At 44.4% G+C, this 26,935-nt stretch overlaps 2 protein-coding genes and 3 non-coding genes across 8 annotated transcripts in view; 3 read left to right on the top strand and 2 right to left on the bottom strand.

Moving 5' to 3' along the window:
* Window positions 1-6,012, bottom strand: part of LOC137793872 (FERM, ARHGEF and pleckstrin domain-containing protein 1-like) — a 39,952-nt gene extending 33,940 nt beyond the window's left edge. For all 3 annotated transcript variants that reach the window (XM_068590275.1, XM_068590277.1, XM_068590276.1), the window contains exons 1-2: window positions 5,803-6,012; window positions 1,026-1,241 (exon numbers count right to left, since the gene is read on the bottom strand). In XM_068590275.1, the coding sequence (XP_068446376.1) occupies window positions 1,026-1,199 (174 nt within the window). In that variant the 5' untranslated portion in view covers window positions 1,200-1,241; window positions 5,803-6,012. The remainder of the gene's footprint in view (window positions 1-1,025; window positions 1,242-5,802) is intronic.
* Window positions 6,013-7,149: 1,137 nt separating this feature from the next.
* On the bottom strand, window positions 7,150-7,223 carry trnai-aau (transfer RNA isoleucine (anticodon AAU)). The gene has a single exon. It is a non-coding gene; the product is annotated as a tRNA-Ile (tRNA).
* Window positions 7,224-7,495: 272 nt separating this feature from the next.
* LOC137794007 (N-chimaerin) lies at window positions 7,496-21,798 on the top strand. Of its 2 annotated transcripts, none has more exons than XM_068590536.1 (15): window positions 7,496-7,553; window positions 7,814-7,921; window positions 9,891-9,929; window positions 10,032-10,087; window positions 12,059-12,090; window positions 12,224-12,337; window positions 13,476-13,602; window positions 14,048-14,209; window positions 17,332-17,409; window positions 18,097-18,181; window positions 18,545-18,718; window positions 19,182-19,259; window positions 19,347-19,484; window positions 19,603-19,708; window positions 19,858-21,798. In XM_068590536.1, exons 2-15 carry the CDS (start codon window positions 7,903-7,905, stop codon window positions 20,027-20,029), a joined length of 1,380 nt encoding a protein of 459 aa, XP_068446637.1. In that variant the 5' UTR covers window positions 7,496-7,553; window positions 7,814-7,902; the 3' UTR covers window positions 20,030-21,798. The 2 variants fall into 2 exon arrangements, with proteins under 2 accessions (XP_068446637.1, XP_068446638.1); XM_068590537.1 differs by having other exon boundaries at window positions 7,542-7,681.
* Window positions 21,799-25,382: 3,584 nt separating this feature from the next.
* trnam-cau (transfer RNA methionine (anticodon CAU)) lies at window positions 25,383-25,455 on the top strand. The gene has a single exon. It is a non-coding gene; the product is annotated as a tRNA-Met (tRNA).
* Window positions 25,456-26,662: 1,207 nt separating this feature from the next.
* Window positions 26,663-26,735, top strand: trnak-cuu (transfer RNA lysine (anticodon CUU)). Its single transcript has one exon. It is a non-coding gene; the product is annotated as a tRNA-Lys (tRNA).
* Window positions 26,736-26,935: the final 200 nt, after the last annotated feature.

The following is a 26,935-nucleotide window of genomic DNA, read 5'->3' as shown; positions in this document are numbered from 1 at the left end:
TCAACTTAAGACATCAATTTAGGATTTTGAAAAATGCAAAATAATAAAAAAACACACACACACACACATGGAGATGCCATCCCTCACACAGACACCAGATCCCAGCGCTCTGTCAGGCCGTCCACAGACACATCCTGAGGCCCTGACACACTAACAACCACATGCATTCTTGGCATTTCCACAAGAGCCAATTACGGCTCCCAGCGAATTTGCAGCTCTGGATGTTCTACAAGCCGGCTGAGACAGACTCACTCTTTCTTAATTACCATCACACACAAAAACTCCCCGAATTCTAAGCTGATAATGCGGCGGCTAGGTTTTTTTGTTTGTTTCTAATCGCCGAGGAGGGCACAGGAACCCAACTCTCCGTCGGCCTGAGGCCGACATGGATTTAGCAACCCGGGGAACATACCGACAGCGCCGCAGCACCGGTGTCATTAAAGCCGCTGCCTTCGCAGCCTCTCAGAGGATCCCTTTCTCTAAACAGCATTAGGAAGCCGGGTCGCTGCCAGAGACAAACGCATGCCTGGAACTCACTTAAAAGGAGGCGCACACACACACACACGTATACACACCTACACACACTCGAGCTCGCACGATGATTCAAAACACATGAAAACACTTCGCCAGAACAGGGGGAGTACCGGCTGCTATTATCTACAAAGGAAACACGGTCGTGCATGTTTGTAATGCGAGTAAAGGAGAGAGTGGGGGAACATAAATGGTGGGAAGCGACAGATAGAGGACTAGATATCGTCAACATGCCATGAGCGCAGACATTTTTAGACATCAGCAGCCTCGGTGGGCATCGAATTAGCGCTCCGAAAAAGCAGGGGATGGGATCCAGGAAAAGACAGGAATAGAGCAAAGGCTGCGGCTGTTTCGGTCCATGAGGCAGGATCGCGGTGTGTAGGTGTGGCGTGCCGAGACAGGAAGCCGGTCTCTACTCCTACTTCCTGCGCAGCTCCAGGACGACACGGCGAAAGGCAAATGAAGCAGATTTGAGCGTTTCATCTGCCACTCACCGATATCTGGAAGACTTCCTGTGTGTCGTCGAGCATCTGGACCCGGATGGAGACGAGTCGCCCTGGAGGCTGGGCCGGAGGATGGAGGCCCGGCTCCAGCGTGGACACCCCGAAACTTTCCGGGGCGCTCAGCCTCTGCCCGGCTGCGGACGGCCTGTCGGCGGGTTCCACCATGGCGGCGAGGGGCTCTCGAGCTGCAGGCGCTTCTGTTCACGTCTGCGGGAGAGAGGAAAGAGTAGCGTTACTCAAAATTCAGGGTGCAGATTGTGTCTTTTTTACGTGCCTGGAAGCCAATAACCTGCTCACTGTGTGATTTGGGGGGTATTTTGGGCTCCTAAAACACATAGCAGGCAGTTTTCCTCCAATCCGAGCTTCCAAACAGACCCTCATCCTAAATAGCATCGCATCCTGTGTGCTGGCGACGCATGCTGCTTGTAACATATTTCTGTGTTTTTATGGGAATTGTCAAATGCCTTTTTTTTTCGGTATTTGACAGAAAACATGATGCTACATGAAGTCTCGCTGAGAAAACCATAGTTGCTTTCGGGTATAAAAACTTCCTCGGGAGCGAGATGTTCTCATGTAGGGAAACTTTGTGCTTCATTAGTTAAAGAAATGTGCCAAAGGAACCAGGCCACGTTTATTCAGTCCAGGTTAAATTGGCTTTGCACGATGTGAAACCTCCAGACCTTTAGTCAGTGGGGATTTCTTTTTCAGTCAGGATGATGACACGAGGGTTTAAACCGCAACAGAAACACAGCTGAACTCGAGAGCAGCAGACAGACGCGTCTCACGCTCCTCCCGGCTGCAGCACATGCAGGTGGGCTTCCCTGCAACCCAAACACAGGGCTCTCTGTGAGACACGTTCAGACAAGTAGGGGAGATGAGATACGGTCTGAGAACACACAAAGACGCTCAAACACCACCACCCCAACACACACTCTCTTCTTTCACACACACAAACTTCGCGGCGCCCCCACCTCCTCCATCCCACACTTGATCAACCTCAACCTCAGACAATAAATATGCTCTCAGACGGTTGGTGTGACATCACGGCTGAGGAATGTTGGAGGAGACAGTCGGGGGCGATGCTGCAGCGATGAGGGCCGAACTGCCACAAACACAGTGGTTTCTACGCGAGTGCCGATCAAAGATCCCTCAAAGATCCCTTTCAAATTTGCTTTCGCCGAGGGGAAATTGTCCTCAGTTTGGTCATAAACACAATAGATCAGTAAATCAATACCTCATTAGGGACGCGGTGATTACCAGGTTAGCTCTTTCTTTGAATTCACGACATTTAAAAGGGTCGAAGTACAGCGTGTCAGCGGGTTCTCCCAATAGGAGAAGACGTTCTCCAGCTTGCTTTTGTCCAAATCTGGAGGATGAAGCTGGGGGTATAATTTGCGGTGTTTTGTAAACGGTCCTAAAAAAAAAAGAAGAAAGAAGATCCACAGCGTGACGGCAACACAATGACGCCATGGTGAAGGCCTCTACTTTGGGGATTAGTCAATTAATTGAATAAAGAGAATAATCTGCAACTATATACGATAATCTTTTGGGGATTTTAGACTGGTGGTCAAACAAAAACTCCAAGATGTAATTTTGGGCATTAGGTAACAGTCGCTGGACGCTTGTAGATTCATAGGCCATTATCTTATTGGTTAATTAAGATAATAACCAACACATAAATTGCTATTTGGGAGTTGCAGCCCTACTGCAGAGCCTCCGGTCCTCTAGTCGTAGTCCAAAGCAAGAGGCCCTGGATTTGGCCCACGGCCAGCGAATGCCTCCGAGCCGACCTCTGACCTCAGAGAAAGTGGACTTCTTCCTCCACCTGAGTCCCGTACCACAGAGCTACACTGCATGCAGAAATGAACCACAAAGCATGTGCAGTAACGTGTGAGAGACGCCCTGCCCTGCTCGCTCCTTCACGCCTCGTCTCGCCTTTTATTACCAACGTGAGAACAGAATCTATCCAGGATTCAAAACCCCGTCGCTTACTAATCCACCTGTGAAACACCAGCGAGCACCTCTCTCCACCTCAGCGACTACAGCTGAAACTGGAAACCGGCCAAAGAAGTGACCTGATAATAATAAAAAAAAAGGGACCTGATGTTCAAGTTACTCATTACACCTGTGGGAAAAACAAGCCTTTGTTCCCGTGTGCTACTTGGCCGCCGACGCGCTGCTCGTTGTCCATTAGTCGTTCAGCGTCGGACAAAAGGAAGAGGTTTAGCCTCGAAGAAACCCTCCAATCAACGCGTCGAAGCTCGACCCCGTCCTTCTGTCGCACAAGCAGGTGCCAATTACCAGGACAAACACCAGTACGTATCCAGTCGGTCTGTCAGCGAGGAGCCGAAAAACCACCAACACAAACCAGCAACTAAAGCAAGAGAGTACGAGCAAAGCTCACCTCGAGGCTGGGAAGGGCCCCAAAACACCACAAAAAGAAGTTCTCCCTCACCAAACTAAATTGTGAACGTCGACGGGATACAAACTAGCGGTTAATTTATCTCCCGTCCTGGGTCCATTTCACAGCTCGAGGGTTTGAGAGCGAGGGGTTTCATCGTCTCCTGGGTCGGGGTTGGGGATTACACGCGGGCTTTAGTTGGGAGGAATACAGAGCGCGCTGGGCACACAGGCACAAAGGAAGCCACTGTGGGAGCTTCCAGCAGCGGGGCTTTAAAAACGCGGAGGGACCGAGGCCTCTCGAGCAGCCTTTGAACTGGTGTTAGCTGAAAGTTTCCCAAGAGTTTGTGAGAGGGAAGCCAGGCTCTGGGAATCGGATGCGAGTGTGTGTGTGTGTGTGTGTGTGTGTGTGTGTGTGTGTGTGTGTGTGTGTGTGTGTGTGTGTGTGTGTGTAAAAACACAGAGGAGGCTTTATCTCTCACAGGCATTAACACGCAAATCTGCTTTTAACTTGTCGACAATTTGCTTTTTCACAAAACGAAGACAGCATAATGAACCATTGCGTAAGCCGGGTCAGAATATGGAGGTTTGCATAATAGGAAAAGACTTGCCAGCTATGAAACAGGTCCGACAATCAGCACTTTGATGAAGTGGATATTCAAAGCAACGCGCATGAGATGTGACATGCAGTACTGATCGTGTGAAGAGGAACACATGACCACAAAAAGGGATGTGATGGATAGATTATTCTCTATATGTTGTGCGGGGCTGCTGCTAACCAACACATTTGGAGAATTAGATGATTATTGTTGGACATAAATCCCGTTAATGTCCAGTTTGGCCCGGAAAACTTAAAGATATTCAGACTTCTGACAATAAGCAAGTTTAAAAGGCCAAGAAAAAACACATATGAGAAGCGGGAATGACGAATATTCAAAACACTATCCCATAACTAGACCATCTGGTATCACTTGGACGCACTCCTGCATTCTCTGAAGGACGCGGTCGACCTTGCATTTACTATATTTACCACGTACTGGAAATGTGTGAGTGCGAGGTCGAGAATCAATCTGAATGTGAGAAGGGAAGGAAAAAAAAGCAGCTGTGAGTGTGGAGCGCCACACATACAACACCATCACCTGGTTGTTGTTGTTGTTCCCACCAGTGAGGATCCCATTTCATAAACATCTGCTGAGTCCGATTAAACTGGAAAAAAATGACACCCTGAAGCACCAATACAACCTGACACCCCAGGTGAGGCGAGGTGGAGATCAAGGCCCGCCACATGAAAAAAACCCACGCTCGTCTACGGATCAATAGGCCGCACGCTCGATACCACGTTATGCCAAGGTGACACTCTGCTCTCCGGGGAGCTTCCATTGTGACTGTGAGAAAGGGATCGTAACACCGAGTCTCCCGGCGTTACGAGGGTGTGATGTCGATTGTAAAAAGTAGTGATTGGGCCCAGCAGCCGTGAGGACAAAGCTGGTCCTGGGTGCTGCCTCCCCGCTGACCCCGAGCGCTGACCTGCCCCCGAATGGGGGGAGGAAGAGGCACTGCACACACGTATACACTCTCCAGAAGGAGAAGGAGCTTTGTCAAGTGGAATACAACACACACACACACACACACACACACACACACACACACACACACACACACACACACACACACTTAGATGTATAAATAAATTTAAAAAAGGCATCAGAGTGCATCAGAACGGAGTCTCCAGGATGTAGGTTAGCAGAGTAATCCCTTAGGCCAGGAGTAAGGAAGTCAATGGGCTAAAGCAACCTGATCACACTGGAGAGACTGTGTGCGTGTGCGCGCGCGTGTGTGTGTGTGTGATATTAATGTGCATGTGATGACAATGACAAGCCTATTGTGAGCTTTGGTGAATGGAAAGGACGACAGGGAATGACTGAGGAAACAAACAAACAAACACAATCCACAAAATAAAAAAAACATCAAAGTAAAATGCCAGTTACAAAAATATATAATAATAATAATAAACAAACATGTTAACTATTAGAACAATGTTGCGGTTCGTGTGGATGTTTGACGCACGGATTGGAGATCCGTGTCTATAATTAAGCTTACAGTAAAAGAGGAAGCTGCTGGACCTCCTAAAGCTCAGCCGATTAGGGAAAAGAGCAGACTGCAATCGAAGCGAGCTTATGGTGAACATATCAGCTCGTCAAACATCACGCACTGTTGCCTAAAGAAGCCAAACAGGAAGAAAAGTGTTGTTGTTTTTTTTTTTGCAACAAATGTGGCTCAATCTAAACACAAGTGTGCTCCGTGCCAGGAGCATGAAAGCGGCGACGTGTAACCTCGCTTCATAATCCGGATACCATGATTTCCTTACCCCCTCTTTCTTCAGGAGCCACAGATTGTCCGTCAGTAGGAGCTTTTATGTCCAAAGCAGACGCTAAATCCCGCGCAGCGCCGGGAGTTCCGCTCAATAAATCCCGTGTTCGCAGCCGAGCCGCTCCCTCTCAGGTGGGACGTGGTTTCGCTGTGGTAGCCATTGCAACAAATGTGGGGAGACCGGCGCATTGAGCTTTCTACGGGAACAATAAAGAGCTACACGCCGCCTCCAGCACCAGCGCCCCGGCGCTCCAGTCAGGCAGGAAGGGAGAAAGTGCAACAAGGGCGGCTGAACAGCGCCACCACATGGTGGTTTAGGGGGGTGAAGGGTTTGGGTGCTGCGTTTATAATACTCAAATAGCAGCTTTTCACGTGTATCATGCAAAATTAGTCTTCATAGAGTGGTCGCCCATCAACTAAAGGTGGGTCCTTGTCGTTGTGACCCGGGTTCGAATCCGGGTCAGTCTTTACTGCATGTCCCTTTCCTCTGTCTTTACAATCAAATCACAACGAGTCTCTTCCCTTAGTGGGTAATTTAACTCGTATGAAGGTTAGACAGGGTTTCTTTGATGGATTTGGCATCATTTTAAGTCAGAAAACCATTCAATGTGGTACTCTTAAGATGTATGTGGATAGGAAAACAGGTTTGCCAACTGTTCTTTCATTGTTTTTACATTCTAGAAATTGACTCAATAAAAATAATAATAATTAGGTCACCCAAAAACGTTTTCAGGTTGCTTTTTGTGTGTTAATTATGGCCTAGTATCTGCACATGGCCTTTTATTTTATTTAAAACATCTTATACAATGTATACATACAGGAATATAAGTACTAATTTACTAGGTACACCTACTTGTATAAGGTACTTTACGCAAATATCTTCTTGTAATATTTACACTTTTACTTTTTTACTTTGACACTTCATTTCAGAAGGAAGCATTTTACTTTGTACTCCAGTTACTGAAGATATTACGATTTTACATGCAAAACAATTACAACACAACAACATCAGTAATATTAATCCAATACATTAATTTATGAAAATGAAATGTTATATTATATTTGGGTGTTTTCACTTTTCACAGTTTAAGAATAGTTTCTAGTAATACCTAGCCCACACACTTATACTTACATTTACTTCAGTAATTGTAGGTCTGCCTAACAGTGTACAGTTAATTCATAGTACAGTTAATACGAAATGTAATGTCTTTCCTGTCAGAATGTTGTACCTTATAATGAAAGTAAACTTTTATTGGACAGAAAATATAAAGTACTTTTTTATTCCTCGTCGGTATCTTGCGCAAAAGGTCTATCATTATTCTTGTGGAAAAACTTGAAAAGGAACTGGCCAGTACGGGGGTCGAACCCGCGACCTTGGCGTTATTAGCACCACGCTCTAACCAACTGAGCTAACCGGCCGATTACGTCAATCTTGTATTATTTAGTTTATGACTTTTCTATATCTATATTAACCAAGAACATAATTATATAATTATTATTTAGAATAATTATAAATACATACATGTTGCCTATTTTAACAGACGAGGCATGATGTAACACAAATGACAGTATATTATCTATTTATATGTATTGAAACAAATAAAACAAAAATTAAAAACTCAAGTTAGAGTCACTTTAGGGAAGACGTCTTTCACGAAAAAGCCCGTTGCCATAGTTACTCCTGAGCGAGGGCGAGACTGCTCACGTGACTCAGCAAGATGGCGACCACAATGCAGAATGGATCTGAGCGTGAGTACGCCGTAATATTAGCTAGCTCTTGGTAAATAAACCTGTGTTTCAATTCACGTTGTTTATGAACCGTCGTCAGTGCAACTTTCGTTGTATTCCAACGCACGTTTTCTCGTTTCCGCTTCAGAGTAAGAAGACTTCCGTTTGTTCCGTTTTTATCATTTATTGTGTATCGTTACTCAGCTGTTTTCACTTCATACAGACTAGTTCACCACACCACGTTCACCTCGTGCTTTTTAAGAACATATTTTCTTTTGCAGGATTTAAACTAAGTGGGTCCGTTTGGCTGGAAATTTAGGATCTGCTGGTTAATTGATCATCGTCATACTAATCAAATCACAGATTCAAGATGGCCCTAAATGTCTTCGGTAAGCAGCATCACTCCTCAGTTATTGGCCTTTGTGCATCTTAGCTACGTCATTGTATTGTTATTTTCCTTGTGTTGTGGTGGTCTTTTCTATGAGTCGTGAGTCTTTTCTGTGGTCGCGTTTATTAGCTTTAGGTAAAACAGGGTCAAGGTTTAAGTACTGTATTTCAGCAAACTTGAATACTTCAATTGCGTTGAACTTAATACTTCTTTTTCAGTCATTTCTGAGGCAATTCAATACATAACTACTCTGCTCTATGTACTTGTTACTTTGTAGGCTTAGATTGCACATACAAACCAACATAAGATGCAGTTTATTCAACAGTGAATAAAGTTAATCAGATTTGCTATGTCCTACCACAAGTGCTGCTTACACATGCATCTGCAATAATAATTACCCTTATCCTCTATATTATGTCGGTCCTGCATAATATAGAGCAATATAAACTTTAACAAGACTAGCAGTCAAACTGTAATTACTCCTTTAACCAGTAAGCAGTATATTTACTTTAGTAAGTGTTCAAAGTTAAATTAGTCTTCTTTTCCTGTTGAATGGTACTAAAGTATGGCTTTGTATTTACACTTTTTGGTAACCTTTCAAGTTAAATTTGTTCCTAAAACATGGCAGATGTTGGCCAAAAAATACCTGGCGGAGTGGGAAAAGCACAGTATTTAAATGTAGTCTCATACCGTACAAATCTATGCTCTACTAAATCACCAATGCAGTACAATTGTCTTTGCATAATTTGTATTTCCCTTCAGTGTTATAGGCACAGAGAGTTGTCAGCAGGAGATGTGTTTTGTCTTTGGTGTGTCTCACTGTGACGTTGTGTTGCCTTGAGGAGGAGGATTTTGAGTTATTTTGAAGACAGGATACCGGGACGACAAGTGTTGAATAGATAAGACTTGCCGAGTGAACACAGAGTGCACGCAGACAGGAAGCAGGCTGTTAGTTTTACCCGACGCGGAAAAGATGGAAGAGATGCCTGAACTTGAATAGATGCATTCAGTTTTCTCCATCAAAATTAAGTTTTTAAGGAAATAAACACATGTTTTAACAGTAAAAACGGCAAGAGTGCAGCAGCCATTACGCTTATACAACAATACTTTTATTTTTCAGGATGTGTTCCATAATGTTAAGTTTTTTATATTTACTACTAGCTGCTGCAGAGCTCAGATGAACTCCACTTGAGAGCTTGAAACTGAAAGATATTCTGTTCCTCTCGGCGTCTAATGTTGCAGAGAGTCTAATATTAATATCGGCTGTTGTTTATGGTTCTGCAACAGCTGAACAAGCGCTGCCGTCGACGCACTGCCAGTGTTGATATCCATCTCCAATTTATTGGAGACGGGCAAACCTGAAAGAGGGCGACGACACAATCTTGCCTGACAATAAGAAAGATAAACATCGCAGCGAGAGCTCATTTACAAGCCGCCGCTTTCCGCACAGGAATATAAATTAATCTTTCACGGCTTTTTAATGCTTTACTGAGTAGATTTATTCACAAAGTCACTTAGTCACAGTTTTATGCTCGGGGAGGATTTGCTGTTGGATTCACCCCGAGGTAATTGCACACAAAATAGATGAAGTAAAGGAGCTTAAAAGGCTTCTCCTCACATGTCTTTGTGTCAAAACTGTTTTAATAAAGTTAATAGATCAGTGTCCGTTTTTAAGCAGGTGCTCTTACTCAGGAACAACTTCTCATCCGTTAAACCAACATTTGAGTGTGTTTGACTGACTGAAAAATGTCTATTTTTTAATATATTGAGCTTCTCCTGCAAATAGATAATGTGTTATTTGATTGGTTTAAAAAAAAACAAAGGATGAGAGCGTCCTGATCTTTCTGGTTAATGGTTCATACCAAAATCGAGACAAAGAACTGGCAGATGAAATGAAAAAGTGTTGGGTTTTGTCCACTTGGGGGCATTCGGACTCACTGTTTAGGAGCTTGTGCTGTTTCTGTCCTCAGATCACGATGAATACAGACCACCGGTGTGGAAGTCTTACTGTGAGTATTGATGGAGCATTTATTGTGTCATTGCCCTCATTTTTTTGTCGTATTCTTACAGTGTGTCTTTCTGCTGCTGATTATTTGTGTTTGCTGCCACAGTGTACCAGCTCCAGCAGGAGGCGCCTCACCCCCGCAGACTCACCTGCACCTGTGAGGTGAGAACACGCCTCCTCTTCTCGCCAGCCCGCCATCACATTAGTGGTTGGACTTTGTGCTGTCACTGTGCATGCAGTGGCAACGATCCCTCGTGCTCTTTGGGTTCACGCGTGAAAAAGTAGTTTAGAATAGAAGCAGGAGATTTGTGCGTCTGGTGGGTGTTTCCCCGCACGCCCTAAGGCGCTCAGTTTGCGGTGCCATTAGCTCGTATCTGCACTTATGCGTGTTGTTCGCTCTCCAACATCACTTTCAATTACCAACCGAAACAGTAAAGCTGTGGTTTAAGCCTCAAGCAAGCTGAACATTTCTGTGTGTGTCTTTGTGCGGTGTGTGCAAGTGTGTGTGTGTGTGTGTGTGTCGTCTCCTCGGAGACAACTATCCGCTGACTCGGCTTGTAGCCGATCTGATTGTTTTTGCTGTCGTTCACCAATCCATTGTCTTCAGGGAAGGCATCTGTTAAGCACGATTATTTTTTTTCATGTTCTTAAAAGCAGCTTCAGTGGTAATATTTGAAAACCAAGTCAGATCCTATAACAATATTCATCTTCTTCCTAAAAGGAGCGAGCGCTTTTTGTAATATTGGTACAATTCAATTATCTATGCGACATCTGGGGACCTTCAGCAAGCACCCAATGAAGTAGGTCGAAGTGTTTTTGTAAATTTAGTTTGTGATGAGTAGAGTCTGCGCCCCTATACGAGGGCACCCACCTAATGCCATGCACCAGCACCTCTGCCCTCACTGTGTGTGTGTGTGTGTGTGTGTGTGTGTGTGTGTGTGTGTGTGTGTGTGTGTGTGTGTGTGTGTGTGTGTGTGTGTGTGTGTGTGTGTGTGTGTGTGTGTGTGTGTGTGTGTCACCAGATGTGTGCTTGTGGGGGGACATCATGGTTTGAGAGAATCCAAAGGGGGATTAAAGACTGGGGGATTGTGCATCTGGTGTTTGTGTTAATCTGTAAAAGACAGTCCTCTCAGGGCAGTGTGTGTGCGTGTGTGTGTGTGTGTGTGTGTGTGTGTGGATGCTAAATGAACAGCTGTTGGCTCTGATGCCCGGTCAGGTAGTCGGTGCTGACCCAGTTAAAACCAGCAGACGGACTACTGGGAGCTCTGTGTTGTCTGCTGGGAGTTGAGCCATATGTGAGTTAACGATGCACCAGTAAGCATTTATCTAAAGCTGGTACTTTTTAATGTGTGGCATGTCAAGGTGGTTTAAATAAGCGGGAGATTGTCCTTTCGCCGGAGGATATCGGGTTACGTTATTAATATACAACTTTATCAAAGCACTATGACACATTTGTGTTACTACAGGTGCCTAATACTCCGTGTGCACAACTGGAAACGCACTGTTTAGATAATTGTTCCATGTGTGTGAATCCAGGTAAATGTTTATTTCACTCTAGACCTGCTCTGTGCAACATTTAATTCAAAATACAGAGACCCACAATGTGTGTGTGTGTGTGTGTGTGTGTGCTTGGCTTATTGCCTCCAGCTCAGTCAGGCTGCTGTTCGCTTTAACTGGAATCCTCTCCGAATAGGAGACTGTTGCATCATGCACGTACACGCACACACACACTTTCACACATGCACACTCTCACATACACACACAGCATCCAAATTCATATTGTGGGATCGTTGTTGATTTATTGGCTGCACAGCAGTCTGAGAGCAACACAATGTTCTGCTTTTTATCCGACTCGTGCAGTATTCTCCACGCCCACACACTCGCGAAGAGCACTGTGTGTGTGTGTGTGCGTGTGTGTGTGTGTGTGTGTGTGTGCGTGTGTGTTTGTGTTTGTGTCTGTGGTGGCATTTCATACATCCTATTGTTGTTGTTGTGAGGAATGAAGTGCTGTCCTCCAGAGCAATAGGACATTGTGATACTGCCATGTACACATTCCAGCTGTAGCCGTTTCATCTTATGAGATCTCACAATACCTTTTTTTGTGTTTTACATATTTTTCTTCTCCCTTTTTAGGGGGACAATCGACCCAAATACTATGGAAGAGAGTAAGTCGTCCTTCTCTTTATCCGTAACATATATGAGGCACATTCCCTCAATTCATTGGACTCCATCTCCACACACACACAAGCGCATGTTTTCTCGAGGAAATCGTAATATTTTGATGCCGTTCACGTCCAGGTACCATGGGATGATCTCCAGAGAAGAGGCCGACCAGTTGCTGAGTCAGGCCGAAGGCAGCTACCTCATCAGGGAGAGTCAGAGGCAGCCGGGCACGTACACGCTGGCTCTCAGGTAACGTGTCAGCCAGATGCAGACGACCAAGACCTCAAACCTGAGCTCGGTGGCTCTGTGACGGCTCCAGTACCGGCGCAGGGATCGCGTGCTCTGAGGTGTGGGGAATAGTTTAATCTGTAAGCTTCTCAGAGGCGTTTAGCTCCAAACTCACATGGCTCCACACACCTGTCGCCAAGAGGAGAGGTCAAAGTGTCAGTTGTGTGGCGGATCAATGCCGTCGAGGTTTAACGCGGCTCAGTCGCTCGGAAGCGCATCAGCAGTCGGTTTAACTCGAATGTGCGCCCGTCGTTTCCTTAGAGTAGATATCACACTTTTGAAATGGGCCCATGGCTTCATTTTAATTTGGTTTTGGGTCAGTTTGCTCTATTCATAGACACGTCATTCTTCCACCTGCACACGCTTCTCTCTCCCCGTCTCAGGGGGTGATAATTACCTTCCATAAATACCACTTCCATACGCGGGCGTCCCGCTCTGGGTCGGCAGAAACGGAAAGGTTTGGTTTTGGGTTAATGATCTCGCGGTGACGTTTTCTCTCGCGGTGGTTTCACGAGGAGCCGATAATGTGTTGGCCCAGTTCAGAGTCTATCTGTCACAGTTTGTGCCATTTTTTTTGATGCAGTAGGTTTGTGCATTAATGGAGGAAACATGATTCAAGATATTTGCATTGTCATATGCGCTGATACCAGTTTCTCTAAACAATGAAAAGCTTATTTTGCTAGGTGTTTCTCACACAATGTTACAATAAATTTAAGGTAAAAACAAATTAGAACTACAATTAAGCATACAAAAAACATTGCTCTGAATGCTAATAGTATGAGAAAATACATAAAATAACAGTATTTCACAATCAGTTTCACTGAGTGTATATTTAATCATGAGCAAGCCCGGCGGTTTATAAGCCGCTTCTGCTGCTACATCACTAGCTAGCTAGCGCTGCTAGCTTGCAAGCCAGCACTGTGGAGGTGGTGGGAGAGGCTAGCCCGCGTTCCTAGCTCACAAAGCTAGCACTGATCTGTGGCACAGATCTGTTTATTATATATTGTCATTTTGATGAAATCTTATGAATATAAATAACTGTGTCTAAGACTTTGGGCATCAGTGCTTCAACTAAAGTGTCTTCCTTTATTCCATCCAGGTTTGGGAACCAGACAAGAAACTTCCGTCTCTACCACGACGGGAAGCACTTTGTGGGAGAGAAGAGGTTCGAGTCCATCCACGACCTGGTCACGGACGGCCTCATCACGCTCTACATCGAGACGAAGGTGTGTGTGTGTGTGTGTGTGTGGCCACGTGTCCACTTCACCGTGACAGAAAACACAACAACTAAACCTTCTACATGAGCTCTGAGCGCACACAGTCATGCACAGTTGGACCCATTAATCAGGGCTGTAATCAGTGGCTGTAAACGCTGATTATGGATGATTACAAAAAGGAAGCGTTTGAGCTTTCAGCCTATGTTTACCTGACCTTCAGCTCGACTCACCTTTCTTATCCGCTTGTTTACTGGATCATCCGAGTGTCTGGATTCTTTGAAAATAATCTAAAAAAGAAGGAACTTCACCATTCAGTGTTTCTTTGTTTATTCTGTCAAATCAAGCATATCTTTGTGCAGTTTTTTTGTACCACAGCTGACGAAACTGTCCAGGGACGGGACAAATTCATACGGTTTGTGAGGGGAAGTAAACCTGCGACCTTCTCTTCCGTCAGGCAGCGGAGTACATCGCCAAGATGACCATCAACCCCATCTATGAGCACGTGGGCTACACCACCCTGAACCAGGAGCCCACCCTGAAAAAACATCTGCCACAAAGCCCCGAGGCCACCGACGGACCGGCTCCTGCCAAAGACGACCATAACGCCGAGGAGAGGGTGAGGACACACACACACGCACACACACACACACACACACATGCACACGCACGTTTAAGCATCCGATAGAAGACCACAAACGATGACGTTTTGCATCTTCAGCTACAGAGTGACATAACAGACTTTTAAGAGGCTTCATAATGAGAAACCTCAAGCATTAATCACACAAAACAACTTTGCACTATCTGCAAAACTGATCACTCTCTGCAAGAAATATGGAGATGGAAACTGTGTCTGCACTCGGGCCAAAGCCTTCAATTTCCATATGTTTTTGGCAAACTGGCCCAAGTTGAGTTGGCTCCTGACCAAAGAATATCCCCTTCAGGGAACTACAGTCTGAAATGAAGTCTTACAAGTAATCACTCTCAGAATAATTTAATCATTCATCGAATCTCTTCGTCTGTGTGCTTTGCGAATTGTCTTTAGAAGACTATAAAATGGTGAGTAATCGTTTATATCTTACAGCTGAGATTGAGACGTTGGCATGGAAAATGTGTGGGAAGGACGGATTGATGCAGAAAAGCGGCGATGAAGAGATGCATCTTTAAATGTGTGCTGCTCAATCCAGAGAGACATAAATTGGAAATGTTCTGATTTTCCGTTTCGGTTCAGCAGAGGAAAAGAATCGGTAGTTATGCTGTGGAAAGAACAACCGATCTCTTAAAGTTGTTCCTACCCCTCATAAATGACGGGTGAGCAAATTGTAAAGCGGTAAATGTTTGCGTGTAAACCACCGTAACGCTTCCAGAAATCTGGTAGAAAGTTTAAAACAACAGTAGATGCATGTTAAGCAACTCTGCACAGAGTTTAAATAACTGCAGGGGAAGTTTCTGTCTGCACAGGACTGAGATGGAAGGATGAGAGTTGAGGAACATAGTGAAAGGAAGAGGAGGAAGAGGAGGAGGAGGAGGAGGAAGAGGAGGATGGATAGATGCAGAGGAGCGATGGCCTCCAGCCAAAGGCTCTGCAGTAAAATTACATAACAGCAGTTTGCCTGCAGAAACCTGCTATCTCCTGAAAGGCGTCTCCTCAGTATTTAGCAATCAAGTCGCTTGTCGGCTCATTAGTTTCCATTCAGTTGTGAGATAATTGTTTAGTCTGATTAGTTTTTCAACACAGACGCAGAAACTATTTTTATTCATTTCTTAAAGAGCTTTTTTGAGAGTTTGAAAGCGGACGGCGTTGGAGACGTGAGGTTCACCGCGTGCATCGCAGGGGCAACATTCGATGTAAATCTCCGTTGCGGCTGCGTGTTTACGACGAGTCCGGTCGGAACGGACGACGCAAAACAACAACACAAAAGTAGTGTGCGCAGTGTGTTTATCTGCTACACCAGCGCTGAGCCTCCGGGGGCCTCGTGTGGCCCGCAGTGCATGACCACCTACACTGCACCTCGTACATCATTGTCTGTGTGTGTGTGTGTGTGTGTGCGTCTCTGAGTGAGTGTGCGCGCGCTCTGGTAATTGGTTGGATTTGCAGACAAAGCAGTGCGGCTGTGACATTGAGACCGGAGGTGGCTCTTTCTCTCTCTGTTGGGAAGACAAATGCCTTTTTTTTAATGCCGCCAATCGCCTTTCAGCGCTGTGTTGGCTGCAGGTTTGACGGCGAAGACATGGTTGTGGTTGATGACTTTTAAAATGTTTGAATCTTTAGCAGGATTAGTGTTTTGGTGAGAGGAAGAAAGGCAGCAACCGAATGCCTTCGATCTGACAGAAGAAAAGAGACACAATCGTTGATATGAGAGCTCAGCAGAACTTGCTTTCTTTCTTTTTTCCTTCCTCTGTTGTGTTTTTTTTGTCTTTCTGTCTATAATCGAGGGGTTTCTTTGTTATCCAGCCTCCCACCCGCCATCCCATCATTAAATATCCATGACCAGTCATACATATTCACTGTGTTGTGTCTATAAACTGAGGATTAGGGACAATGTGCTTGCTGGTCTGTTTTTCTGCCACAATGAGATTGCTAATGTCTCGCAAGTAACGGGGTTCAATTGAGACCCACCGCTCATAGAAGTCCAACCATGAAACGGGTGAATAAAGCGATCGCTCGTGAGCTCGTGCTTTCTCTCCGTGGGACAATTCAGGTGGCAGAAAGTGGTGACAAACAACAACAACCCGCCGCGCTGTGATTGGCTGCTTTTCCTCTCAATGCGACCTGTTAAATTCACCCGATACTGCAGCTCGGCCCCTCCCCCGCTCCTCTCCCGTCTCGCTCCGCCTCTAACACCTCCCTCCTCCACTCGGCTGCCTGGTGAGAGTGTGTGGAGGGGAAGAGGATTAACACACACACACACACACACACACACACTGAGCCATGTGGGCTGAAGCGCTCACCTCCAGGAGACTGAGAGACGGGAATGCACATTCGGCAGCATCAGTCCTGTTTGAGGGGTTTCGGAGATTTATTGAATCTTATTCCGAGAACTTTCTTTTGCAGTGTTTAAAGCGGTGATTTTATTTATTTTTTTGATTTGCTGGTTTCACCTTTTTTTGTTTTTCTTTTTGTTATGAAGTGGAATTGCACCATGCAGCCGCATCAGGACGCAGAGCCGAGCCGATTGGCTGATCTCTGAACGGCAGGATTGGTCCTGCGCTGGCTCCTCGCTTTGGGATGTTGTTGTCGGACGGAGCTTTTGAAATTATTTAAGAATCCAGCTTTCTACTTTTTTCCGTTTTTTTTCTTCACTATTCCTCATAATTTGAAATACAGCCTTTAGTATTTTCTTCCTTTGGGAGGTTTCACATTCCTTTGCAGTGTTATTGGCTGACTGTACTTATTATTAGTTTCATCTTCGGCTCAGAGCCAGCGTTTTGGTTTTAAACCTCCAGCGTGAGTTTACAAATCCCACGATGCCGAGCAGAGAGTCGTACGTGGTCAAAAGAGGTAAAAAGCAGTCGCGCCGGCGAGCCGAGAAGCAGGCGGGTCAGAAGGGCTCTTTGTTGACCGCGGCGCTCGGCCTGAACGCCAGCGCTGGTTCCATCCCCTCCCTGCCGGTCTCGGGCGGCACCGCGGACACCGGCGCGGGCTCGACGCCCCGTTTCCCCCGGGCGCCGGCACCCGCCAAACCCACCTCGCCCGCCTCCACCTTCTGGCAACCAATCAGATCTTTCGCCCTTTCGCAGCTCACGTCGCTGGTGCGGAGGGCCACGCTGAGGGAGAGCGACCTGGCGCCCAAGTACGAGAAGGTCCACAACTTCAAGGTGAGCCTCTCCTTTGCTCCTCCACACAGTCCTGTTCGAGAGTGTGTGTGTGTGTGTGAGTGTGTGTGTGTGTGTGTGTGAGTGTGTGTTTGTGTTGAATGCTGCCAGAATTGCTGCTTCAGCTCATGGGGTCTTATTCAAATTCACCTCAGATAGCGAAGAACGCATTAGGACGCACGCACGCACGCACACACCCACACGCATGCACACACACCCACACGCGCACACACCCACACGCACACACACACACACTCGGTCCTGCATTTACATTTCAGGTTTGGAGCTTTTGTGCAGCGCTTTAGATTCCCACATGTCCACATTACCAGGAGCCAATCGTGAAGAGCACAAAGGTCAGAGCCACAACGTCCTGAGCTCAAGGGAAATATGGATGATGAACACACACATATACACACATATACACACCACACACACAGGTTATTAGCATTTCATTATATAGAAGAACAAAGAAGAAGATTACGGCTTCCAATGTATTTTTTTCTAAAACCGCTCTTTTAGCTTTCCTATCGTGTCTCCATGGTTCTACCGGTGTCTATAATATGATATTATAAGGTTATTTCTGGTATTCAGGTATTACTTGTTCTCAATACAAAGCTCAACATGCCGTTTTCACTCTTTGATTACATTTAGTGGGATACAATAGTGAGTAATTATCTCTGTCTCTTAAAGGTCCATACGTTCAGAGGTCCTCACTGGTGTGAGTACTGCGCCAACTTCATGTGGGGCCTCATCGCTCAGGGAGTCAAGTGTGCAGGTAACACACACACACACACACACACACATCAGTGTATATCGCCTCCTCCACTGTGTTTCTCATGTTGCGCCTCCTCTCTCTTAAACCGTGACTTGAAGCTGGGACAGTTAGTCACCGTTGACTCATCTCCGGCTGTGTATCGTGTCCTTTTTTAAATGCTAAAAGACTCACTCCAGTGCCAGAGAACACACTTGTCCGTGTGATGAACTGCGCCTCTGCAACGCCGACGCATAAATGCAACTTTCCAGTTTTTTATGCCCTCGGTATCGGAAGGCTGACGTTCTCCTGACCCGGCTTGAAAGCGGGATGCAGACGCCCGAGAGCTGACTCCCTTCCCCTGTTCTCTCCGTCTCTCTCCGCCAGACTGTGGGTTGAACGTCCACAAGCAGTGCTCCAAAGTCGTGCCCAACGACTGCCAGCCGGACCTGCGGCACGTCAAGAAGGTGTACAGCTGCGACCTGACCACGCTGGTGAAAGCCCACAACACCAAGAGGCCCATGGTGGTCGACATGTGCATCCAGGAAATCGAGGCTCGAGGTGAGAGACTTTGTGTATGTGCGTTAAGATGCACGCAGGCTGAATAACTCCCGCATGGGAGAGTGGGAGCGCTGCGGTCTCCCAACCCCCCCACACCTCATGGGATCTGAGTAGTTTTATTGACCACGACTCCATACCCGAGTGAAACTAATGCAATCAATACAGACACCTGAGTTGAAGTGATTGAACTTGACAGCGGCAGGAGAGCAATTTAGGTCTCATCCCCCACGCTCTGTTTCAGCCTCTCATCAATCCTCAGTGCCGTCCTTCTCTCTCTCTTCGTTTATCTCTCGTCTGGATGAGTTTAGCTCCTATTCCTGCCTCTCCTTTCGGTGCGTTCGTCTTAAGCTGTTCCGTCGGCACGCCGCGAGAGACACCATTGCCCGCGGGCGCATTGCTGTGTCTCTGCAGAATAATCAACTCTGAACAATGGCGTCCCTTCAGCTCTCGTTGTGTGTCTCAGGTCTCCAGTCGGAGGGCTTGTACAGGATATCCGGCTTCAGTGAGCTGATTGAAGATGTCAAGCTCACCTTCGACAGAGGTGAGTGTCCCGTTTTCCCCTTTTCGACGACCCCCGAAGGCCGATGTTTCATCTGGTAACCGTAATCTGGGCTCATCCGCTCCACAGACGGCGAGAAGGCGGACATCTCCTCGAACGCGTACGAGGACCTCAACATCATCACGGGAGCCCTCAAGCTCTACTTCCGGGAGCTGCCTATTCCCCTCATCACGTACGACGCGTACCCGCGCTTCATAGAGACAGGAAGTAGGTCTTTGCGCTTTATCAGGGTTCTTACGGTCATGGAAAAACCATGGAAATGCGTGGGGAAAAGAGTGTTGAGAGTTTTCGTTTGTTCACAGTCTATTCTTTTTGTGCGTTGCAGAGATCGCAGACCCAGAAAAGCGCCTGGAGTCTCTCCACGAGGCCTTGAAGCTGCTGCCGCCCGCTCACTGCGAGACTCTGCGATGCCTCATGGCTCACCTCAAGAGGTCTGAGCTCCACTTCATCGCATGCTTTAAGTCGTTTAAGATTCCGCTAAATGGACGGGGGCGTTTAATCATCGCAGCCGGAGTTGTTTCGAGTTTCGCGGTCCGCTTTTTTCCGCCTGGTTACCCGTATTGTCCTTCCTCTCTTCCAGAGTGACCGAGTACGAGAAGGAGAACCTCATGTCCAGCGAGAACCTGGGCATCGTCTTCGGCCCGACGCTGATGAGGGCGCCCGGGCTGGACGCCATGACGGCGCTCAACGACATCCGATACCAGAGACTCGTGGTGGAGTCGCTCATCACCAACGAAGATGTGTTGTTCTGAGAGGAGAGGAATCTTCCATTGAGGAGAGGACGGACAAACGGATCGGGACGTACTCCTGTGAACACATGGAAGGAAGAAGGGTGACTTTTTACAAGAAGATGGAGAAGGAACTAGTCGACAAGGAGTTTTGTTTTGTATGTGTGGTGTGGAAGGAGGGAACAAAGAAGGAAGTGACTGTTTGCAATGAAGGAAACGATTAAAAAAAAAAAAAAGGGAGAAGAAGTCCAGGGAAGGATGCAGTGTTTCCCTCCATCTTTTTAAGTTAAATGGTATATTGAGGACAATTTTTCCAGCCTCACTCGATAGAAGTAAATGACCATCATCTGGAAGAAAGGACAAATATGTTCTCCACCTTGAGGAGGAATGAATTAAACTCTACTTTGTCTCTACAGAGGAAACACTGTGGGATCCATCTTCACGTTGATACCTTCTCAAACGTTTTTTGGTTCCCTTTCCTATTAGTCATGTTGTCCTCCAGCTGTTGTGATAGGAGATTAGTTTGCTTTTGTTTCCCACAGTGTTCGGTTATCCACATAATCCTCCTTGAGAGGAGAAGAAGAAGATGATGAAGAAGAAGCACTGACTTCCTGTCAGCAGACAGCTGGATGAATGAAAGGAAGAAAACGGGGAACGACTCGCCCTCAGAACTAAAGAGACGTCGGACCTATTTGTGTTTTAAAAAACTCTTTACTCCTCTTTACTTCAGTCTAAGAATAGTCATTTTACACCAAGCAAGTCTTTAGTTGCTAATATAGAAGAAAAAACCCACCATTTTTCTTTTTTGTGCCATGTTATAAGCTGTTTGTTTGAGTTGTTGCTTGATAATTACACGACAACTGACGAGCCTGGACATTAAATGTTTAAACGTCTCCTATAATCTCATCTTTTTACAGGTGAAAAATTCAATTTTGCGTCATGCCGCTCATTTAAAGGGAAGTTTTGTGATCTGCAGCCTTTTCTCTGGCTCCATCGGGGCCTCGTGTTGTGAACACGCGACACCAAGTCATGGGCGGATGTAATAACCAGAACATAAGCTTCGTGCCGTTCCGGCTCCGCTGTGCTTTGTCATTTTTCCACAAAGCAGTGTTGTCATTACGCAGATGTTGTGCTCGAAATCCTAATTTAAATTCTTGATCGCATTTTCCTGAATGCGATTTAAACCAATTGATGTAATTGTTTGGACTTTATTGGCGCGAGTGGATTTTGAGATTAAATTTTATTAGCCTGAAAAAATGAAAGCAAAGTAGCTCACTAAAAAAAAAAGCTCCTCATGTTAATAACTCCATATCCGTGTTTGACAATGAGGCCATAATTGTGAAACAATTTCACTTTCATTACTTTTTTGGACTAAATGAGATTTTCCCTAAATACAAGTTTTTGTAATAAAATGCCACGCAGATGTTTCTTGGAGACGAGCTCCGTGTTCATCTCTGGTGTGATAAAAGTATTATGATTAAACGTGGGATGATAATGATTCTCATCTGGAGCGTGAAGGAGTGCACTCGCCACAACGTTTATCTTTTAAACTCGTGCCATTTGAAAAGAGGTAGTGTTCTGCATGTGTTTTCTTTTTTATGTTTATTTTATGTACTAACTACCTTCAGCCTAGATAACATGAGACCTGTGTTTTATTGGCATCATGAAACGTCTTTATGTTCTTTTTTTATTTTTATTTTTTTTACTGTTGTTGAAATACTGTCAAAGTATTTTCTGAATGGTTTCTGCATGATGAAATTAAATTATTAAATATGTCTCTGTTGGTCACGTTTTATTTTGTTCAGAAACACTTCCTGGTTTATATGCACTCAATTGATACTTAAATCTACTAAATGTCCGCCTTCTTATAAACAGTGTAAGAACTATAATATTGTCAGCTGCTGCAACAATATATCATAATTGGAGAAACAATGTTGTGCACAAACTGAGATAAAACCCCTCAGAAATAAGAAATAACTTCAGCTACAGCTATGAAACTCCTATATTACGTAGTCCCAGATGTTGTTAAAACTTTCAGGTAATTTTCCATCACGTACTGCGACGTGCACACTAGCGGGCACCTCAACACGTGACGTGGGTGGCATCGCGTTCGGCGCTCTCTGATTGGCTGCTGGCTAATTAAAGGTGCGGCCCGAGACGGAGGACGTCGTCACTTCGCTCGCTCGTCCGAAGATGGGGGCTTATTACCCGGGACCTGCGCCGTTATTACCGTGTAGTTCATTTCAGCCAGAAGGAGTTATGTTCTTTTGGAGGAGTTATCGGGATAAGATGCGATTTTTTTGGCGGAGAAACCGAACCAGAAGGCCGAGGACGCGGTTCAACGGACGGAGGCTTTTATCGCTCGACGGCCGACCGGACTTGGAGGAGAACTCGAGAAATATGCTAAAATTAGCCTATTTTTTTTTTTCGAGCAACTGGTGGGTGAGTTACTACCAATTCTTACGGACCATATTGCTTGTGTGACTTGTTTAAATGTTCACGTACACGTGCTCAAAATGGCTACTTGGTTGCGTCGTTGTAGCGCTGCGAATGTGAAACTTAACTGCCACGTGATAGCACTACATTAATTGGTAGGTTTAATTATATTTAAAATAAAATCCACCCGTTCGTTTTAAAGGTAAACTATAACATCATATTGGTGAACTGCGTGTAAATATATTTATGAGAATAGAAAATTATTATTTTTATTTTGTTAACTCTACAGCCTTAATTGAAGCAGGCTCCACGATGGCCCTAACCCACGGTTATTTAAAATAAGATAATTACTTATTAGTCCCGCAGTGGGGAAATAGCAGGATTACAGCGTCAGTGCACACAAGAAACAAATAAATAAGCAAATAAACACGAGTTTCAAAGAAGGAGTTATGTTCTTTTGTAAGAATTGTCGTGATAAGATGCGAATTTCTGGCGGAGAAACCGGACCAGAAGGCCGAGGACACGGTTCAACTTCGCTCTACGGTCGACCGGACTTGGAGGAGAACTCGACAAAAATATGTTAAAATAGCCTATTTTTTTCTTGAGCGGCCGGTGGGTGAGTTACTGACAATTTTTACGGACCATATTGCTCGTGTGACTTTGTTAAAATGTCCATGTACACGTGCGCTAAATGGCTACTTTGTTGCGTTAATAACGTTAATTTAATACTAGCGCAGCGGTCGGAAGGCTAAACAGTGACACTGGGAAGAGCTTTGCCTCCCTCTAGTGGACGAGGATAGTTACTACAACCAAAATACCATACCATACAAATAATTATTTATTAGTCCCCCAATGGGGTAATTGCAGGATTACAGCGGCAGTGCACACAAGAGACACATAGTAAATAACAAATATAGTAATGTAAATAAACAGTAAAGCAGGATTGAATTATATATTATCAAACAGTATTCATAGTAGTTCATATTCTTCTACAGTAATTGTGTATAACTTAAGTATTGTTTAGTATATCCATGCAGTCAACGCATACAGCCCACTATACTTGTGTTGAATACCTTCTAGATAGATATGTACTTTATTAATCCCTAAGGGGAAATTCTGTGGACAATAATGTTAATTTAATTCAAGCGCAGCGGACGGAAGACTGAACAGTGACACTGGGAAGAGCTTTGCCTCCCTCTGGTGGACGAGGATAGTTACTACAACCAAAATACCATACCATACAAATAATTATTTATTAGTCCCCCAATGGGGTAATTGCAGGATTACAGCGGCAGTGCACACAAGAGACACATAGTAAATAACAAATATAGTAATGTAAATAAACAGTAAAGCAGGATTGAATTATATATTATCAAACAGTATTCATAGTAGTTCATATTCTTCTACAGTACTTGTGTATAACTCAAGTATTGTTTAGTATATCCATGCAGTCAACGCATACAGCCCACTATACTTGTGTTGAATACCTTCTAGATAGATATGTACTTTATTAATCCCTAAGGGGAAATTCTGTGGACAATAATGTTAATTTAATTCAAGCGCAGCGGACGGAAGACTGAACAGTGACACTGGGAAGAGCTTTGCCTCCCTCTGGTGGACGAGGATAGTTACTACAACCAAAATACCATACCATACAAATAATTATTTATTAGTCCTCCAATGGGGTAATTGCAGGATTACAGCGGCAGTGCACACAAGAGACACATAGTAAATAACAAATATAGTAATGTAAATAAACAGTAAAGCAGGATTGAATTATATATTATCAAACAGTATTCATAGTAGTTCATATTCTTCTACAGTACTTGTGTATAACTCAAGTATTGTTTAGTATATCCATGCAGTCAACACATACAGCCCACTATACTTGTGTTGAATACCTTCTAGATAGATATGTACTTTATTAATCCCTAAGGGGAAATTCTGTGGACAATAATGTTAATTTAATTCAAGCGCAGCGGACGGAAGACTGAACAGTGACACTGGGAAGAGCTTTGCCTCCCTCTGGTGGACGAGGATAGTTACTACAACTAAAATACCATACCATACAAATAATTATTTATTAGTCCCCCAATGGGGTGATTGCAGGATTACAGCGGCAGTGCACACAAGAGACACATAGTAAATAACAAATATAGTAATGTAAATAAACAGTAAAGCAGGATTGAATTATATATTATCAAACAGTATTCATAGTAGTTCATATTCTTCTACAGTACTTGTGTATAACTCAAGTATTGTTTAGTATATCCATGCAGTCAACGCATACAGCCCACTATACTTGTGTTGAATACCTTCTAGATAGATATGTACTTTATTAATCCCTAAGGGGAAATTCTGTGGACAATAATGTTAATTTAATTCAAGCACAGCGGACGGAAGACTGAACAGTGACACTGGGAAGAGCTTTGCCTCCCTCTGGTGGACGAGGATAGTTACTACAACCAAAATACCATACCATACAAATAATTATTTATTAGTCCCCCAATGGGGTAATTGCAGGATTACAGCGGCAGTGCACACAAGAGACACATAGTAAATAACAAATATAGTAATGTAAATAAACAGTAAAGCAGGATTGAATTATATATTATCAAACAGTATTCATAGTAGTTCATATTCTTCTACAGTACTTGTGTATAACTCAAGTATTGTTTAGTATATCCATGCAGTCAACACATACAGCCCACTATACTTGTGTTGAATACCTTCTAGATAGATATGTACTTTATTAATCCCTAAAGGGAAATTCTGTGGACAATAATGTTAATTTAATACAAGCGCAGCGGACGGAAGGCTGAACAGTGACACTGGGAAGAGCTTTGCCTCCCTCTGGTGGACGAGGATAGTTACTACAACCAAACGACCATACCATACATGGAGGTCCGATTTAAAGACTTCCTGTTAGCGCTCAAATGTAGCCTCGTTGGCGCAGTAGGCAGCGCGTCAGTCTCATAATCTGAAGGTCGTGAGTTCGAGCCTCACACGGGGCATTCACTTTTATTAATTTAAGCCTCACAATGGGCATGTGTTCTGTGAGACATTTTGCTGAATTACCCACATTTTATTGACGTGAGCTTCTGTATTGTATAATACTATTGCATGTTTATATTTTACACTTTGTATTACTACATGTAGTACTACAACCATACTACTACTACTACTACTACTACTACTACTACTACTACTACTACTACTACCTATACTGCTTCTATTACAGTTCCTACTACTACTAATATTTCTGCAACTTCTACTGCTGCTGTTGTACCACTGGAATTACTACAACTGTACTGTACAACTGTACTGCTACTACTTATACTGCAGCTACTACTACTGTTACTACTACTACTACTACTACTTATGTTTATACTAGTGCTGTTGTAGCACTGGTATTACTGCAACTACTACTGATACTGCTGCTACTACTGCTGTTACTGTTACTACCACTATTGCTTGTATTTCTACGACTACTACTTATATTTATAGTACCACCACTGGTGTGTTTGTAGCTTTTGTATTACAACAACTATACTACCACTATTATAGTGAAGCTACTACAGATACTACAAGTACTTATATTTCTGATGCTGTTGTTCCAATTTATACTACCATCACTGGGGCTGTTCTACCACTGGTATTACTACGACTACTACTGCTACTTCTGCTACTATTGCTACTACTGCTACTATTGCTTAGTGGCGTCCCTAGGCTAAAACATTCAGGGCTAAGGGTCCGGATGTTTTTTAATTAACCCTGAATATTAATTTAAATTTTTTCTTTTTTTTTTCTTCTTTTTTTTTAAGATCACATTCTCAAATTACGGTTATCTCATGTGGATGGTTCTACAGTGTTTTTGGACAGGTATGAGTAACAATTATAAATATTTATTTATTTAAAAGCCACTACTTTGGCTTTGGCACAAACATCTCCAGGTCACTCGTGACGTCATTCACCCAAAACAGCAGCGTCAGGCAGCAGGCGCACTTCACAACAGCAAGCTGCTGCTATACTTTTCAAGGCTAAGCCCTGGATGTGTCAAAATCCTAGAGACGCCTCTGCTATTGCTACTACTACTACTACTACTACTACTACTACTACTACTACTACTACTACTATTGCCACTACTGCTACTATTGTTACTATTATTTTACCTATGCTGCTACTGCGTTCAAAAATATAGATCTTTTTCATGTTCAGCAGGCCTGGCTAGCTCAGTCGGTAGAGCATGAGACTCTTAATCTCAGGGTCGTGGGTTCGAGCCCCACGTTGGGCGCAATCATTTTTTCTTTTCTATTATACTCTGTGGATGTGGTACATCCATTAAGGCATTGTTATGTATGTGATCATTGCTGGTTCAGTTTTAAGATTCTCATATCCAATCATTTGTTTCTACTGTTTTCTGTGATTTGTGGACCATTCAGAAAGGTAAGATTATGTTGCATATGTGTGGTGTGTGAACATTGATGGTTCAGA

This window comes from Clinocottus analis, unplaced genomic scaffold (assembly GCF_023055335.1).
Source record: "Clinocottus analis isolate CAN_PGR_092001 unplaced genomic scaffold, fCliAna1.0.p SCAF_24, whole genome shotgun sequence".
Taxonomy (NCBI): domain Eukaryota; kingdom Metazoa; phylum Chordata; class Actinopteri; order Perciformes; family Cottidae; genus Clinocottus; species Clinocottus analis.
The sequence above is the reverse complement of the archived record's forward strand: the minus strand, read 5'-3'. Positions and strand labels throughout refer to the sequence as shown.

Excerpts from the sequence above, each read along its gene's own strand:
- LOC137794007 (XM_068590536.1), top strand. Across the intron at positions 17,410-18,096 it reads AGAAGGTCCACAACTTCAAG|GTCCATACGTTCAGAGGTCC; the intron begins GTGAGCCTCTCC and ends TGTCTCTTAAAG. Across the intron at positions 19,709-19,857 it reads CTCATGGCTCACCTCAAGAG|AGTGACCGAGTACGAGAAGG; the intron begins GTCTGAGCTCCA and ends CCTCTCTTCCAG.